Source organism: Balaenoptera borealis (assembly GCF_965194805.1).
Source record: "Balaenoptera borealis genome assembly, chromosome: 20".
In the NCBI taxonomy this organism is placed as follows: Eukaryota; Metazoa; Chordata; class Mammalia; order Artiodactyla; family Balaenopteridae; genus Balaenoptera; species Balaenoptera borealis.
Window position 1 is genome coordinate 11,803,880 of NC_138879.1, and position 14,970 is coordinate 11,818,849.

The 14,970-nt window shown below is 60.8% G+C and overlaps 1 protein-coding gene across 9 annotated transcripts in view; it reads right to left on the reverse strand.

Annotated features, from left to right (window-relative positions):
• AATK (apoptosis associated tyrosine kinase) overlaps positions 1-14,970 on the reverse strand; it is a 39,749-nt gene that overhangs the window by 17,097 nt on the left and 7,682 nt on the right. The window contains exon 1 of one of the 9 annotated variants that reach the window (XM_082372123.1): positions 922-1,198. The exons of the other annotated variants lie outside the window; for them this stretch is intronic. Coding sequence (XP_082228249.1) covers positions 922-953 — 32 coding nt within the window. The 5' untranslated portion in view covers positions 954-1,198. Of the gene's footprint in view, positions 1-921; positions 1,199-14,970 lie in introns of those variants that run through there. 9 annotated transcript variants of the gene reach the window in all.

The window sequence follows — 14,970 nt, forward strand, 5'->3', positions numbered from 1 at the left end:
GGGTTCGTGGACATCCCTCATGAGCTCAGGGTCTTGGGGCTATGGGGACCCTCTCCCACGTCTCTCTCAGACTGGCCAGCCCACTCACCCCTCTGGAGCGGGCCCCGGGGGCTGTCGTCGTTGCCATAGCAATGGGATGGCACTGGTAAAGGCTGTGAGACCTGGGATGGGGGGTGCTGGGAGGCGGACCAGGGCCCCACTAAGTGGGAGAGACTGAGGACCTGGCTGCTGGCCACTGGCCACATGCCAGGCTCCAGGCAGCTGGGGGTCAGGGCCGGGACCCGTCCAACCTCTGAGGACAGGGATGTCACCGTCCCCAAGAAGGTCAGGCAGCAGAGTTCCTCCATGCAGCCTGGTGTTTCCAAGTCACCCTCTTACTGAAAGCCCACCAAGGGACCCCCGGTGCTGTTTCTGTCCTGAGGACAGCGGGGTGCCCCCTCCTGCGGCACCTGGTCCATGTGAGCCCCTCATGGCTCACCCTCACCAGATAGGGAAACTGTGGTGCCCAGGACAGCACAACGTGGCCCTCCAACACACAAGCACGGCCCCCAAATCAGGGCTCCAAGCTGCCCCCACTCCCCCGCTGAGCCAGGGCTTTGGGGAAGCTCGGCCCATCTGGTGCCCTCAGGACAGTGTGGTGGAGCCAGCCAGGGTCCCCTAAACGCTGGGCTGGCAGTTCCACCCCTGGCCTGCCCTCCTGTCCCACAATACCGGCTCCAGTGCACGCCCCTTTCCCAAGGACTTTCTGCCCGTCCTCCCTTCGGCCCCTGGAGGTTTCCTGCCTGTCCCCCGCTCCTCTGCCCACTGAGCATCCCAGCACCCCAGCTCCCAACGGCTGATTCCTCAGGACCCCATCATCCCACCCAGCACACCTGCCATCACTGGTCCCTCAGGTCACAGCAGGTCTCAGCAGTGCCTCACCGGGTCCTAACTGGCACTGAGGTGGCTGCCATGCCTGTCTCCTCTGGACAGGAGGAAACGCAGGCTCAGCGAGCGTGAGGAGCCTGCCCAACGTGGCACAGCTGACCTCTGACTGACGCGCTTCTGCTCCCGGGCATTCTGCGCCCACATGGGAAGCCAGAGCTGCCGGCTAATGGGGTATCTAGGAAGACTTCCTGGAGGCAGTGTGAGCCCCAGAGGCTGGAACAATGGCAAGTGCGGCCTGGACTCCTACTCAAGTCTCCGAGCTCATTCCAGATACCTACACACAGGGAAGAGAGGCAAGGCTGAGGGCCCAGGAGGGCAGGGTCACCATGGCAGGGGAAACCAGCTCAGCCTGCCCTTGGAAGAGACCTTGGAACTTTGGCTGTATCCCCCAGTCCCGTGGGGTTGCGAGCAGATACTTTCACAGGGGCCTCCACAGGCCAGGTTTCGGGTGTGTGTGTGGCGGATGGGGGGGCACCCACTGGGTAAGCATTACCCCCCCCACTGGGCTCTCCCACCCAAATAGCATGTACTTGCAGGGTGCTGAGCAGCCCTGGCTGCCGCACCCCCAGGAAGCCATGAAAGCCCCCAAGGATGTGCTGCTGCCATGGCAACTCATGGGCATTCAGCAGGCTCCCCTCCCACCACCTCTGCCTGCACGCGCACTCCTGCATCTCCCTCTCCTGGATGGTCCCAGAGCCTGGAAGAAGGCAGCAGGCACCAGGCCCATCACCCACCTGCCCCTCTGGGCTGCACAGGCTGCTGTCGGGCAGGACAACCCCAGGTGGCCCAGCCTCAGCCTCCGCCCTCAGCCTCCTTGATGCTAGTCCTGGGGTGCGGCCCTCCTGTGGGTCCCCTCCCAACCCCCTGGCAGGCCCTGGTCACAGAACTGGGCTGAGGGTGGGTGGTCATTCAGCATGATGTGCTTGACTCAGCAGCAGAGGAAGGTGGCGGGAGGGGCCCTGAGTGGGCCTCCCCCACCATCCAATGCCCACGTCCCTGAAGGTGGATCTGCGGGGATGGGGAGAAGACCAAACAGATGGGCAGAGCCAGAAGTGGCTCTGAGAGGCTGTGGACTTGAATTTTCTAATCTACAAAACATGTCAGTTTCTGGAGCCCCACCAATGCTGGAACAGTTGAAACCCTGCCCCGCTCCCCGAGACTACAGCAGGTGACAGAATGTCACCCTCAGAACCACTCTGCAGATGAGGACACTGAGGTCTGTGTCAGAAGCTAGGAGACTGCTCTCGGTCCCCAGGGAGCCCATGCCCTGCCCTCCGCGGTCAGAGGATGATCCTGGTGGGAGAAGGAGGGTTCCAACAGCCCCTCGGTGTCAGATGGACCTGTCCCCTCCAGTGTCACCCCCAGATCCCAAGGCCGCACAGGGGCCGCTCGCCCCCTGCCCACACATAGGCGTCACTCACTCAAGTCCTGCACCCTGGCCACCCCCAGGAGGGAGCCACCAACGCCCTCAGCACCTCCAGCTCTGGCTCCCGGAGCCCTTCTCTGGGCCCGCAGGCCGGCGCCTACAGCCTGGGCCCTGCTGGCCGTGAACTCCTGAAACAGACCAGTGTCTGGCAGAGACACCTGTTGTATCAACACAGAATGAACGAACACACACACGGGGGCACACACACTATGCGTGGCCACACACATACCCTCTCTTCCAGTCCCCCCAACAAGCCTGCTCATGAGGTATCACTGTGTCCACTTTAGAGGTAAGAAAATTGAGGCTCGAGGAAGTTATGGATGCACCCAAACACTGACAGGCTGGTGCCTGGGGGCCTGGGTAGACCCACTCCTGACTCCTGGCTCCCGGCTCCCTGCTCCTCCACCACCCACCAAAGATGCCTACGGGGAAGGTCCCGCTTGTGCCCTTGGGATCGGCGCCCACTAACAGTCTGGGAGGCCCATATGGGGTCCCATTCACGCCCCACCTCTTCCCAGAGGGCAAGAGGGGTCAGCACCTCGTTTCATTCTTGTGACCACCTCAGTGAGAGGTGTGACAGCCCAAGGATGCTCTCTGTGTCAAGGGATAGAGGAACACCCAGGGCCAGAGGAACACCCAGGACCTGGAAACACCAATAAGCCTGTGTTGACTGACGGAGGAAAGAGAACGGCGCCAGAACCACAAAGGGCGCGGAGGGCCCATCAGGTTTGACGCTGGGGCAGTGGGGCCACGAGGAGGGGGCAGAGCAGCCTCAGGTGGGGATTTGGTTCCGCAAAGCAAATAAGCAACATACTGGAGCCAGTGCAGGACGGGGAGCAAGAAGAGCCAGAGGTGCCCGCAGCGGGTGGCGGTGTCCGCACGACCCCATGGCATGAACACCTGGCACACCTATAGCGCACAGACAGGCACTGACCTGTGTGTCTGTGCTCGTGCACCTGCACACATGTCCTTCCATGCTCTGTCCACCGAGGGGGCCTGGCAGCGGTGACCCCGAAACCATCCCCCCAGTGCCAGGCCACTCACACACCAGAACGACACCACGAGTGCCCAGGAAGACAAAAGTTGCAAATGGCTTTGTTGTTTGTTTCAGAAATGAAAAACCCATTCAAACAAACCTCAGGCCATTCAACTCTGCAGCAGAGAGCACCCAGCCACAGCTTTGCTCCCAAACTCCGAGCCCTTCACCTCGCTGGGGCCACTCACCCTAGCGTGACTGTCAGCCCCATGCGAGCCCAGCACGGGGAGCATGGGAAGACCCACTTCCAACCGGAACCCAAGCCCAGACGCCTGCCACTCTACCCTTGGCCTGGGGGACAACTACACGGCCCGCGGGAGGGCAGGCCAGCTGGGTCCTGGCTCTCGCAGAGCCCACTTGAGTTGTGACCACAGCAACACAGGGGCAGCTTGGCAGTGACACATAGGTCGGTGGGAGGGGGGGGTCCTCACCGCCCACCAGGTGGCACTCTCTGGCCGTTTTATGTCCAAGGGTTCAGCGGGGAGAGCCTTCCTGAAGACACTGGGCAGGTGAGAAAGGATCAGAACACCAGCCCCTGGACATGGCCATGAAGCCCAGCACACACATCACCATGCCAGCCCCCTTCTGTAACCATGAGGGGCTCCAGGACTGAAGCCAAGGTCTGGGGGCTGCAGGGCTGGGTACCAGGCACCAGGCCCCTGGATGTGGGGAACAAACGCCCTGCTTGTGGGGCTGCAGGGCTGGTTACCAGGCACCAGGCCCCTGGATGTGGGGAACAAACGCCCTGCTTGTGGGGCTGGTGGCTGGCTCAGAGGGGTGCATGCCACCCGGGGGTCCAAGCTTGGGGCTACTGCACTTGGGACCCACCAGCATCCTGGCACATGGCCTCAGCTAACACCCTGTGACAGGAGGGTCCCCTGAGGCACTGCCCTGCTGGCTGGCCGTGCCTGGCCTGGGCCCCACTCGGGGGACCCTAGGCCTCCACGGGTGTTTCTGTCCACCCAATGCCTCCGGGACCCATTTCTGCAGCACTGTCACCAGAGGTTCCATCCCTGCCCCCAGACCCTGCCCCCAAACAGAAGGGAAGGCCAGACCCTCATGACACCCACAGCTACTGCCCAGCCCCACAGAGCACAGTGGCCACGCATGGACGGGCACCGCCTCAGAGGGCCCTGGCGGGGGCAGCAGCTCCCAGGTCAGCTCATAGTCAAGGGCCGCAGGCTGGGCTGCCCAGTGCAGCTCCAGGAAGGGAGGGTGCCGGGGCCAGAGGTGAGGGGAGCTGCTAAGCAGAGGAAGACCACCCCCCTGCCAAGAAGCCTCCCTTGTACTCTGGGGCACTCGACCACTGTGGGACCTGGCCCTGTGGTCCTCCCCACAGGAGATGGGCACCTGGCGTGCCTGTATACACTCAGTGGGCAAGTGCTGGCACCGGTCTCTGTGACCATGTGCCCACCATGAGGGGGCTCCTGGTCGTGGTGGGAAGAAGCTACCTGCTCACCCTCCCCAGGCTGGGCTGGGGCAGCTCCAGGCCAGGCTGGGAGGGGGCTCAGGGCCTCGCTGGGCTGGAAGCTCCACCACTCACCAGCTGTGGGACCCTGAGCCTCAGCTTCCCCATCTGGAAATGGGGCCACCCCACACCGAGTGTGCAATAGAGGAACACCAGCCCAAGATGTCAGCTAGGCCTGGCACACACCACAGACCCCCTACCACAAGACCCCACCCCCCGCCCTTTCCCACTTCAGTTCAGCCCCGGGGAAGGGGTGAAGGGTGAGCTAAAAGGTGCTCCAGGCCTCCTGCTGGCTGAGCGGAGGGCGAGGAGAGGAGGAACAGGGGCAGAGGCTGGTCTCGCAGCGAGGCCACAGGCTGGCCGCTCACCACCTGCTCCTTCCTGCCCAGAGGGCCCGCCAAGATTATAAAAATAACCCGCAGACCCAGGTGAAGTTCAGACCACCGGGAGTCACCTGGGAGTGGCCAAGCGTGGCCCTGCAGCCCGAGCCCTTGGATGTACCCCATTCAGTGAGCCCCCCGCCCCTGCACTTGCTCACCTCCAGGCAGGAAACGTAGCCCCCGCAGGCACCCAGATCCCAGAGCCCCTTCAGGCCCCACTTCGCCAATCTCGGTCCAGCTGGGATGGGGGAGGGCTGGCTCACCACACACGGCAGGGCAGGCAGGACTGCTGAGTGCTGGAAGTTCTCTCTTAGGGTCCATTTCATCGTCCAGGTCCGCCCTGGGGCCACGCAGGCCTCCTCCCGGCGTGTCCAAGCTTCGGGGGCATCAAGGCGGGGGCAGGGCACTCATGGGGTGTGGCCTCCATGGGGTGGGGTGAGGCTCCCACTGCTTCAGCTCACACCCGCCTCCTTCTGAACTCTGGGCCCCGCCTTCCAGGGTCTCCGGGGTCTGTTCAGTCCCCATGTGTCCCGTGTGCCCCACAGGGGGTGAGCTCCTCAGTCCCTGGAGCCTCGTCTCCGACCCCCAGCAGCCTGCGTCCCCGGAGCCGCTCTGCAAGCTTCCTCCATCCGAGCCGCCCTGGGCAGGGGCGGGTGGCCTCAATATGAGCTGCCTTAAGCAGGGGCAGGTGTCCCCCATCAAAGCCTCCTTAAGCAGGGGCAGGTGTCCCCCATCAAAGCCTCCTTAAGCAGGGGCAGGTGGCCAGAGTGGTCCTTCACGGGGAGGGGGATGGGTAGCGTCTCAACCACGGGCTAGGTTCCTGCCAAGTGACCGTGGGCCTCGGCACACAGCTCTCCACCGTTGTAGGGCTCACTCCCCAAGGCCCTTTTCGCCTTGGGGGGCACCCACAGCCAGGGTCACCTGGCAGGCACATAGCCTGCCTGTCTTCACCCAAACAAAGGGCTGGGGTGAGGAAGCTACAGACAGGAGCCTGGGGCACCCGGCCAGGACCCCTCCCTGCCCGCCCCAGTGCCCCATGCCCGCTCTCTGGGCAGAACTGGGGCCAGGGAGCCAGGACACTGGGAACAGGGTGGTGACATCACAAGGAGAAGCAGTGCCTGTGGGTGGCTGAGAGCACACAGGGCAAACCCTGGGCCCAAACCCCTCAAGGGGCCACCGCAGCCTACGGGGCTGGAAGAGGCAGGGGCTGGGCCGGGGATTCTGGAAGGAAACCTCACGGGGTGGGGGGGGGGGGTCCCTCGGGGGGGCTCCCTGAGAGCAGCGGCCAGCCCGCCCCTCCGCCCCCCACCAGCAGGCGTCACGTTTCTGGCGTAAGAGGGGCTCTTTCTTGTTGTGATTAAGGCTCTACTTTAATCAGATGAATTCACATGGGAAGGGACTGAGAGTCCAGCTCCCTTATGTGAAAACGCAGGTTGTAAAAGCCGACATGTTCATACAATACAAACGCCTGTTAACCATCACAACAAAGGTGGTATGTGCGGCGCCGAGAGGCACCTGTCCCATCTTCCCGCCCGAAGTTCAGTGACACCCAGGGGTATGCACACCCCAGGGCAGCAAATGCTCAGCAGCTCACCTCTGACACCCACCAGCCCCTACAACACCCCAAAACCCACGCAGCATCCGAGCCGGAGCAGCAGGTAGACCAGAACCGCCCCATGTTCCTGGCCGCTCCTCTGTCTGAGGTCCCGCCTCTGCGGCGCCCTCCTGTGGGGATGACTGATGGTGGACCCTGTTTCGTTAGATACTTCTTAAAATAATAATTCTATCTACTGCAGAAGCAACAGAGAAAACAAGACAGAGACGACCAGCTCCCCCCCCAGACCCAGCAGGCCTACGGCCTCCATCGGCCCAATTCTGCTGCTTGAACGGGACCCTGACCTCCTCGCCAGCCCGGTGGCCTGAGCACTGCTCACCAGCTGTGAGCAGCCATTCCAAGGAGGCACAGCGTTCTGTAAAACTGCATGGCCACGTTTAGGAATAGTAACTCACGCTTACTGGGCACCTGCTGTGTCCCGAGGGTCTCCCGTGGATGCTTTCCCTGCCAGGAGGGGCCACTTTCCAGTTCATGATGAGCAAACAGAGCCCACCCTCAGCCTCACGGGACAGATCTCACCCCTACCACCCAGCTTCCCGCCTGGAACCACCCTTCTCTGGCCCCACCCCACCTCCACTCAGCCAGGCACGCGTGGGGGTCTGACTGCAGGCCATTTCAGGGTGACAGCCCCCCACACAGCTGCAGCCAGGCACCATCTCCCGAGGCAGGGACACCGGGTCCACCAATGGGTCCCCACCCCTCCTTTCCCTCCCCCCTTCCTCCCCCTTCTCCATTCCTGCTTTTCCAGCTTCCTTTTCAAGTTCAGCACATTCTTTGAGGATTCCCCACTCCCACACCTTCTCTGCTGTCCCCCAGATCACCTCAGGGACCTGCAACTGGGGTAGGGAACCCAAGGAAGACAGGTGGGCCAGAAGACCCTCCTTCTAGACCCCACAGAGCTAGAGTCCCATGTCCCCAAGCCCTCCTTGCCTCCTGGACATCCCACAGTCCCCCATAAAACCTGCCAGGTGCTGGCTCTGGGACACTGCCCCCACCCTATCCCCCGAGTACACGACTGTAACACCTGCCACGTGACAGGTCCTATCCAGTTCTCCAGGACCAGCTCGATCCTGCTGGGAGGGCGAGTAAGCAGGGGGCAGGAGTGGGGTCCAGCGTCAGGGTCTGGGCACGAGCCACACCACCCATGGCCCTCAGTGGATGGACATGGAAGGGGAGCGGGGGAGGGATGCTGGTTTAAGCTGGGGTGGAGGCTGCAGGGCCAGGACCTGGGTGTCCCTTGGGGACAGATCCCCCATGGCCCACCCTGGAGGTCTCAGGGCCCTTCACAAGGGGCTCCTGTTTTGGGGGGCCTGGCCCTGCAGGTGACACGGGAGGGGTGACATGGATCCTGTGCTCTCCCCAAAGGGGGTGGACATCGGTACCCAGCAGATCCCTCTGGTGAACCACCCTCGGTGCTGGTGCTCTCTGGTCCTGGCCTCAGTCAGTCTCCAGGGAGGGCTCCGAGGAGCTGGAGGGGCTGGCGGGAGGAGGGGGATGGACCATTTGTCGGGGGAGCTGTGAGGAGGGGAGGGAGCAGTTCTGGACAGAACCAGGTGCCAGGCTGGGCTTCTTGTAAAAGGAATGACTTGTTCCGCCAATGAATGGGGGTGAGGTCAGGTGAGTGGTGTCCATGAGGGGGCTGTCACACGACTTGGGTCACCCAACTCCCTCACCCCCTTCCAGGCACCCATCAACAAGACCCATGGCCTTGTAGCGGATGAAGCTCTAAACAAGAGAAACTAGAAAAAGTGCAGAGAGAGGGATCTTGCCTAACTCTTAACATATCCAAAAGCTACAATCATCAAAACCATATGGTTCTGGGGCTTCCCTGGTGGCGCAGTGGTTGAGAATCTGCCTGCCAGTGCAGGGGACACGGGTTCGAGCCCTGGTCCGGGAGGATCCCACATGCCGCGGAGCAACTGGGCCCGTGAGCCACAATTACTGAGCCTGCGCGTGTGGAGCCTGTGCTCCGCAACAAGAGAGGCCGTGATAGTGAGAGGCCCGCGCACAGTGATGAAGAGTGGCCCCCGCTTGCCGCAACTAGAGAAAGCCCTCGCACAGAAACGTAGACCCAACACAGCCAAAAATAAATAAATAAATAAATAAATAAATAAATAAATAAATAAATAAATAAATAAAATTAAAAAAAAAAAAAATATGGTTCTGCAGCAGAGATGGGCCAACAGGTGAGGAGTGAAATCACAGTCCAGAGCCAGGTCCGGCCTCAGCAGAAGACCCCACACAGAATGCCCGGCCCCGTGTGGTCTTGCCTCAGACCACACAGCAGAATACCTTCAGATTGACATCAGTGAGTCAAATTATAGCATCTGAGAAGAAGATAGATAAATATCAGGCTTCTCAATGGAGAGGGATTTTTAAGCTAAAAGCAACGGAAGGAATCATGAAAGATCAATGGGTTTGGCCACATAAAAACGTATGTTCTATAAAAGCCCCAAATTAAAAGGAAACAACAAACCTGGACGAATGATGACAGAAAATTTATCAAGGACTGATGTGACTACTTTTGGGGGCACACAATCAGCAAAAACTAAAAAAATACATTAAGACCCCAAAACAGAAACAAGCAAACAACACACAGCCCACAATCGAGGAAATACAATTTGACTAACCCACAGGAAAATGTGCAGCCTCGTCCATAATAAAAGAAATGAAATGTCACACCCGATGTCAGCTTCTCGGCCACGTGAATTCTTAGAAGCTGGTGTCTGGCCGAAGCCCACACACCAGGACCAGCTGCCCAGGCGCTCTGGTGGGTGTAAGTCGGAGCAGCCTCTGGAAAGCGATTTGGAGATGTGCTTGCAGGGCCTGGGAGACCTGCCAACTCCCGGGCCTAGTGATTCCTGGTCTGGGAATTCAAGCGAGAGAGCAGCCTGAATGGCACACAAATCCAGACTAAAAACAAAGGAAGGAGCAAGTTAATGTCACAGGCAGGAATCGCTTCACACAGAGATGTTCCCTGCAGTGGTGTTTATAAGAGTAAAAACCAGCCTAAATAATCACAATAAAAGGATTCCGTAAAAACAATAGTATATTTGCAAAGGAAGCCATAGAGAGTGAATTTAAGAAGATGTTTTAAATAAATGAGGGAATACCAACTTTATGCTAATTTTAAAAAGTGGATACACAAGGAAACGGTTGGGCTCAAAGCAAATGCTTGTTATTTGACTACGGAGTCAAGGGTTCGTGGGGGTCTCCCAAATATATATACTTCATGAGTTTTGACATATCTGTACACCAAACCCATCAAGCCCAACACTTTAAACATGCACAGTTTAGTCTATTTCTATTATGCCTCAGTAAATCTGAGAACAAGAGGCAGGACATGAAATTGTTTATAAATCCTGATCACAACCATGTTAAAAAAAAAAAAACAAAAAACTGGAAGAAAACATCTCAAAATGTGAACAGTGATTGTCTTGGGTGGTAGAATTCTGGGTAGTTAATACCTTCTCGTTGTCTGCAGTTTTCATATTTTCTACAATAAGCATGTACTACGTCTAGAATCAGATGTGTATACTTTTATTTAATATTTTATTTAACTATCACCCACGCCTAACCCCATCACTCTCATCTTTAAAGACCCCCACAGCCTCACCATAAACAGAACGGAGCCCAGAATCTGTCCTGGCGTCACAGGGTCCTGGGTCTCCACAGGTCTCTGTCTGCCCCCACCCCACACTCAAACCCCACCTGGGGGAGCCACATGGCTGGAGGTCAGTAAGGTTTCCCCAGGGAAATAATGGGGACACAGAGATGGAAGGTGGAGGTGGCCTGGATCGGCCAAGAGAAGGATCAGTGATTCCAGCCATCCTCAGGTCAGTGGACCCACTCTGAGGGGCTCTGTCTTTGGCCACATCTCGCGGCCAGAGTGCAGGAAGGACAGCAGGTTGTGCCTCATTCTGGCTCCCGGGGTGGCCCCTGCACCCTCCACCTCCTCAGCCGCTGCCTTCACTGTCCTGGGCTAGATGCCATCCTCCTCCCCAAGTGGACCCAGGCTTGGCCTACATCCCCTCCTGACCCCATCAGGGCCCCAGCTCCTACCCTGGTCCCCAGCTTCTTCTGGGGCCCCAGACCCCGATATCCACCTGGTCCTGGCCCTTCCCTTGGGTGTCCTGGAGCATCTCAAACCAAGCCCAGCATGGAGTCCACGTCCCCCTCAAGGCAAACCCGCTCCCTGGATCCCTCCCACCCCTCCCCAAGTGGGAGACCCCAACTGCCTCTGGATTCCTCTTGCCCCTCCCCACGTCCAGCCCCGCTGAGGCTACTGAGCTCCACCCCATGGCCCGGACCCTGCCCAACCTCCTCAGGGGTTTGTGGCTTCCAGGCGGTTCCTCACCCGGGACTGAAGCCATCTTCCAAAAGCGCCACCCACGAGCCCCCTCCGAGCCCTCTACCTGCCTGCCTACCCACTGCTGGCCATTCCCCCGCTGCGCCTTCATCCTCGCTGGCCCCTCGGCCTGGCCCCATCCCAACATCCCCAGGAGCCTGAGACACACGGCACTCAGGAAGCATTTCCAGTCAGCCCCCTCCAGCCTCAAGGCCCAGTGCCTCGGTCTCCCAGTCTGCTGGGAGGGGCCGCATGCTGCCGCCTGGCTCAGCAGCCGCTGTGAAGAATAAGTGAGCCATCTGAGCCACTAGGACGGCCATGATCTTTAAAGCAGAAAATAACCAGTGTTGGTGAGGATGTAGAAAAAAGAGGAGCCCCCGCGCGGCTGGTGGAGAAGCCGTGGGCGAGTCCGACGGCCCCTCCACGGCACTGCGTGGTCCATCCCTATGGAGTGTCCAGAACAGGCGGGTCCAGGGGACAGGGGCCGGGAGGGGGACTGTAGTGGCACAGGGCTTCTTTTTGGGGTGATGAAAAGGCTCTGGAACTAGAGAGGTGGTAGCCGCACAACACTGTGAATGTACTAAATGCCACTGACCCGTACACTTTAAAGGGGTTAAATTCACGTTATATGAATTTCACCTCAATTTAAAAAGATGTTAAGTAAGCGGTCTGACACCCGTGGAGACCGAGTCAGGGGTGTGCCAACCCTGCCGGCCCCCATGGGCGGGCACCCCCAATGTGCCCCTGGCTGGCTCACTGCTCCCCCCAAGAGCCCCCTTCCGATCTGCACCAGACGCCCACAGCCTCATCTTTCACCCACTCCCTTGGGGCGCTGCCCAAACCCTCCTGGAACAAAGGCCACTTCCACAACAGTGAGGGTCCTGGGCGACCCCGCATCGCGGCCAGACACCACGGGGAGCCCACTCCTCGACCAGCATCTCTGCCAGGGGCCGTGGCTCCGAGGCCAGAGCACCAACTGACTCCCTGCTACAGCCCCGTCTGGCCCTTGAAGTTCACTGGATGTTCCATCCTACTGTCGGAAGTCAGGTGGAGCACGGCCCCACTCCTGCTACTCAGGACAACACACAGGCCAGGACCCCGTCCACTCGTCCACCGTGCCCACCTACCACCAGGGCCCAGCACCCTTCCTGGCCCCCAACTTGTTCCCCTGTGGAAGGAGGGGAGATCTCAGATCCCCCTGTGGCCGAGCAGCCTCGAATCCCCCCATGGGGTCATCCGCCCCAGGTATAGCCAAAGCTGCTGTTCTGGGCACCTGGCACCCCCGCCTGCGTGCCCCCACCTCGTAACGCACCTAGTCCAGGGCCGGCCACAGGCTCTGAGGCCCTGAGGAGCTGCTCCCGTGGCTCACACCGAAGCCCACGGCGCCACGGCACCACATGAGGACACAGAACAGCGGCTCAGCCCCCACTGGCCTGCGGTTCCAGTGGGGGCAACCAGGCCCTCCGAGGGGCCCCGCCCAGCCCAGGCAGTGAGCCTGGCTCCGAGCGGGACAGCCACGCCCCCTGGTATTCCCAGCGCCCCAGCCGGCCTGCCTGGTGCGGATGCAGCCGACGGGGGCTCACACCCGGAGTCACCAGCAGGCCTGGGGCGGGGCCCTGGCAGGGCATCGGAGGGCATCCTGGCACCAATGCCCCTGCCCCACAAGCCCGCCCGCTGATGCAAACAGGATCTTGTGCAGGAAGAAGCTGTGCAACCTGGGCGGGAGTCTCTGAGTTACGAGGCCGAGGTGAGCGGACAGCACGAGGGGCAGAGCTCTGCGTGCCCAGGCCTCCAGGGGCCCATCATCTGTCCCTGATACTCCCACCTCCCAGCCTCCAGATGAGGCAAGTGGCAAGAGTCTGGGGCTTCCCAGGACAGAGGGCAAGTAGGAGGGGCATTCATACCCCCATGAACCATCCGGAAGGCGGACCCAGCGCTGGGGGTCCGTGGGGCAGAGTTTCTTGGCAAATGGTTGCCCAAAGGCCCAGACATGGAAGTTCCCCCCGAGAGAAACAGAAACCTCTCGGCGGAGGAAGGGAAGCAGGTCACTGGACTTGTGTGGTGCCTCCCAGGCAGGACCCAGGCCCACCCCATCCATGTCCTCACTCCTCCCCCAAATCTCTGAGGTCAAGTAGAGAAATGAAAGGACGCTGGCGACTGAAATCAGAGCCCTGATTGCTCGGACGTACGGGGCGCCTGGGCCCCGGCACACCCACCTCCCCGTGGGCCTCCCAGGATGAAGGCCGCAGCTGCAGGATGCCCCCATCCCAAGAGGTGGCACTGGGTCGGGGGCAGTCACGGACGGCTCTCAGTCCCAGCCCACCACCCCCACCAGGCTCACCCTGACCACCTCGGAACGCAGCTCCGGGCGGGGGTGCAGCCACCCCACCTCCGCAGCCGCCCAGGCTCCACCCCGGCAGGTGAGAGGGGCCTGAGACGCGCCTGGGTGGGGAGGCTGCGCCCCACCGCCCCCACCCCAGAACCTTCCAAACCTCTTCACCCGCAGTCTGGATGTCCTAACGTACAGAGACAGGTGTGGATGCCACCTGCGGGGTGGAGTACAGACGGCGTTGGGGCCGCATGGGGCGGAGGACAGCACCGGGGGAAAGGGGCGGGCAAGCAGGCGTCCTGGACAGTCTCGCAGCCCAAGGACTGAGGGGAGGGCTGGAAGGTGGAGGGCGCTGCCTCCGGGGGAGGGAAGCTCAAGTGTCCGGCGGCTAAGTGGCCGCAGCCATTCTGCCGGCTTAAGTATCAACCTGAAGTGATGGACCTAGACCCGGCAAAGTCCACAGACACAAACAAGCAGCTGGGAGGCCCCCCCACCAAGGCCCCCACGGACACATGGGTCACAGCAGCCGCCTACACAGGAGGGTTCTCTCCCCGACCCCGGACCGCAGACCCTTGGTGGGTGGCTGGACGGTCGGCGTGGTCGGAGGGGGGTGTCAGCCCCCCTCCGGCCGTCCACAGGGGGTCAGGAACTACACCATCACGCAGAGCCTAAGAGGGGAACCCGAGCGCTCTCACCGCCCGGGGCAGGGGAGAGCCAGGGGCCTGGGCCTCCCCACTGAGAACCAGAGAGGGGACACACTCACATACACGTCCCCACGTCCTCACACAGGTGGACTCATATGTTTACACGTGTGCTCACCCACTCCCTCCCACACACTCCCCCCACATCCTCACCCGCACTCAGACCACTGCACACATGCTCACACTCACACGCTCCCAGCACACACATCACACCCACCCACGTGCACGCACTCTCACACCTCTCACACCAGGAGACATGCTCTCATATGCGCTTCCAGAAGCACATGCTGGCAGTGTGGGTTTGGACACCCAGCCCGGTCCCCCTCGGGCCAGGACCAGCACTGGACATAAACACAGTCGCCGTGCGGAGCAGCAACAGAAGCAAGTGCCACGAGCTCAGCACCAATGAGTGACATCCCTTCTGCTGGCATGTGACAAGGCCGGCCTGGTCACCACCAACAGAGGCCCTTTGACTCTTTCCCAGGAGCCCCAGGACCCACCCCCAAGGCTAGTCCTGGGGCAGGGTGAGCACCCAGGATGTCCTCAGCCCTGGCCCCCCAATCCCTGGTGGCTGAGCAGCCCAAGGGACACAGCAGGGGTGGTTGGGTGGGGGGTGTCTGGGTGAGAACAGGGAAACACGGGCACTACAGTCCCCGCTCTCCGTTCCCGGGGCCGCTCCCACTGACACCGTCTCCCTTGCACTAACGGCCTCCCACTCGGCCCCCGGCCTCCGTCCGCCA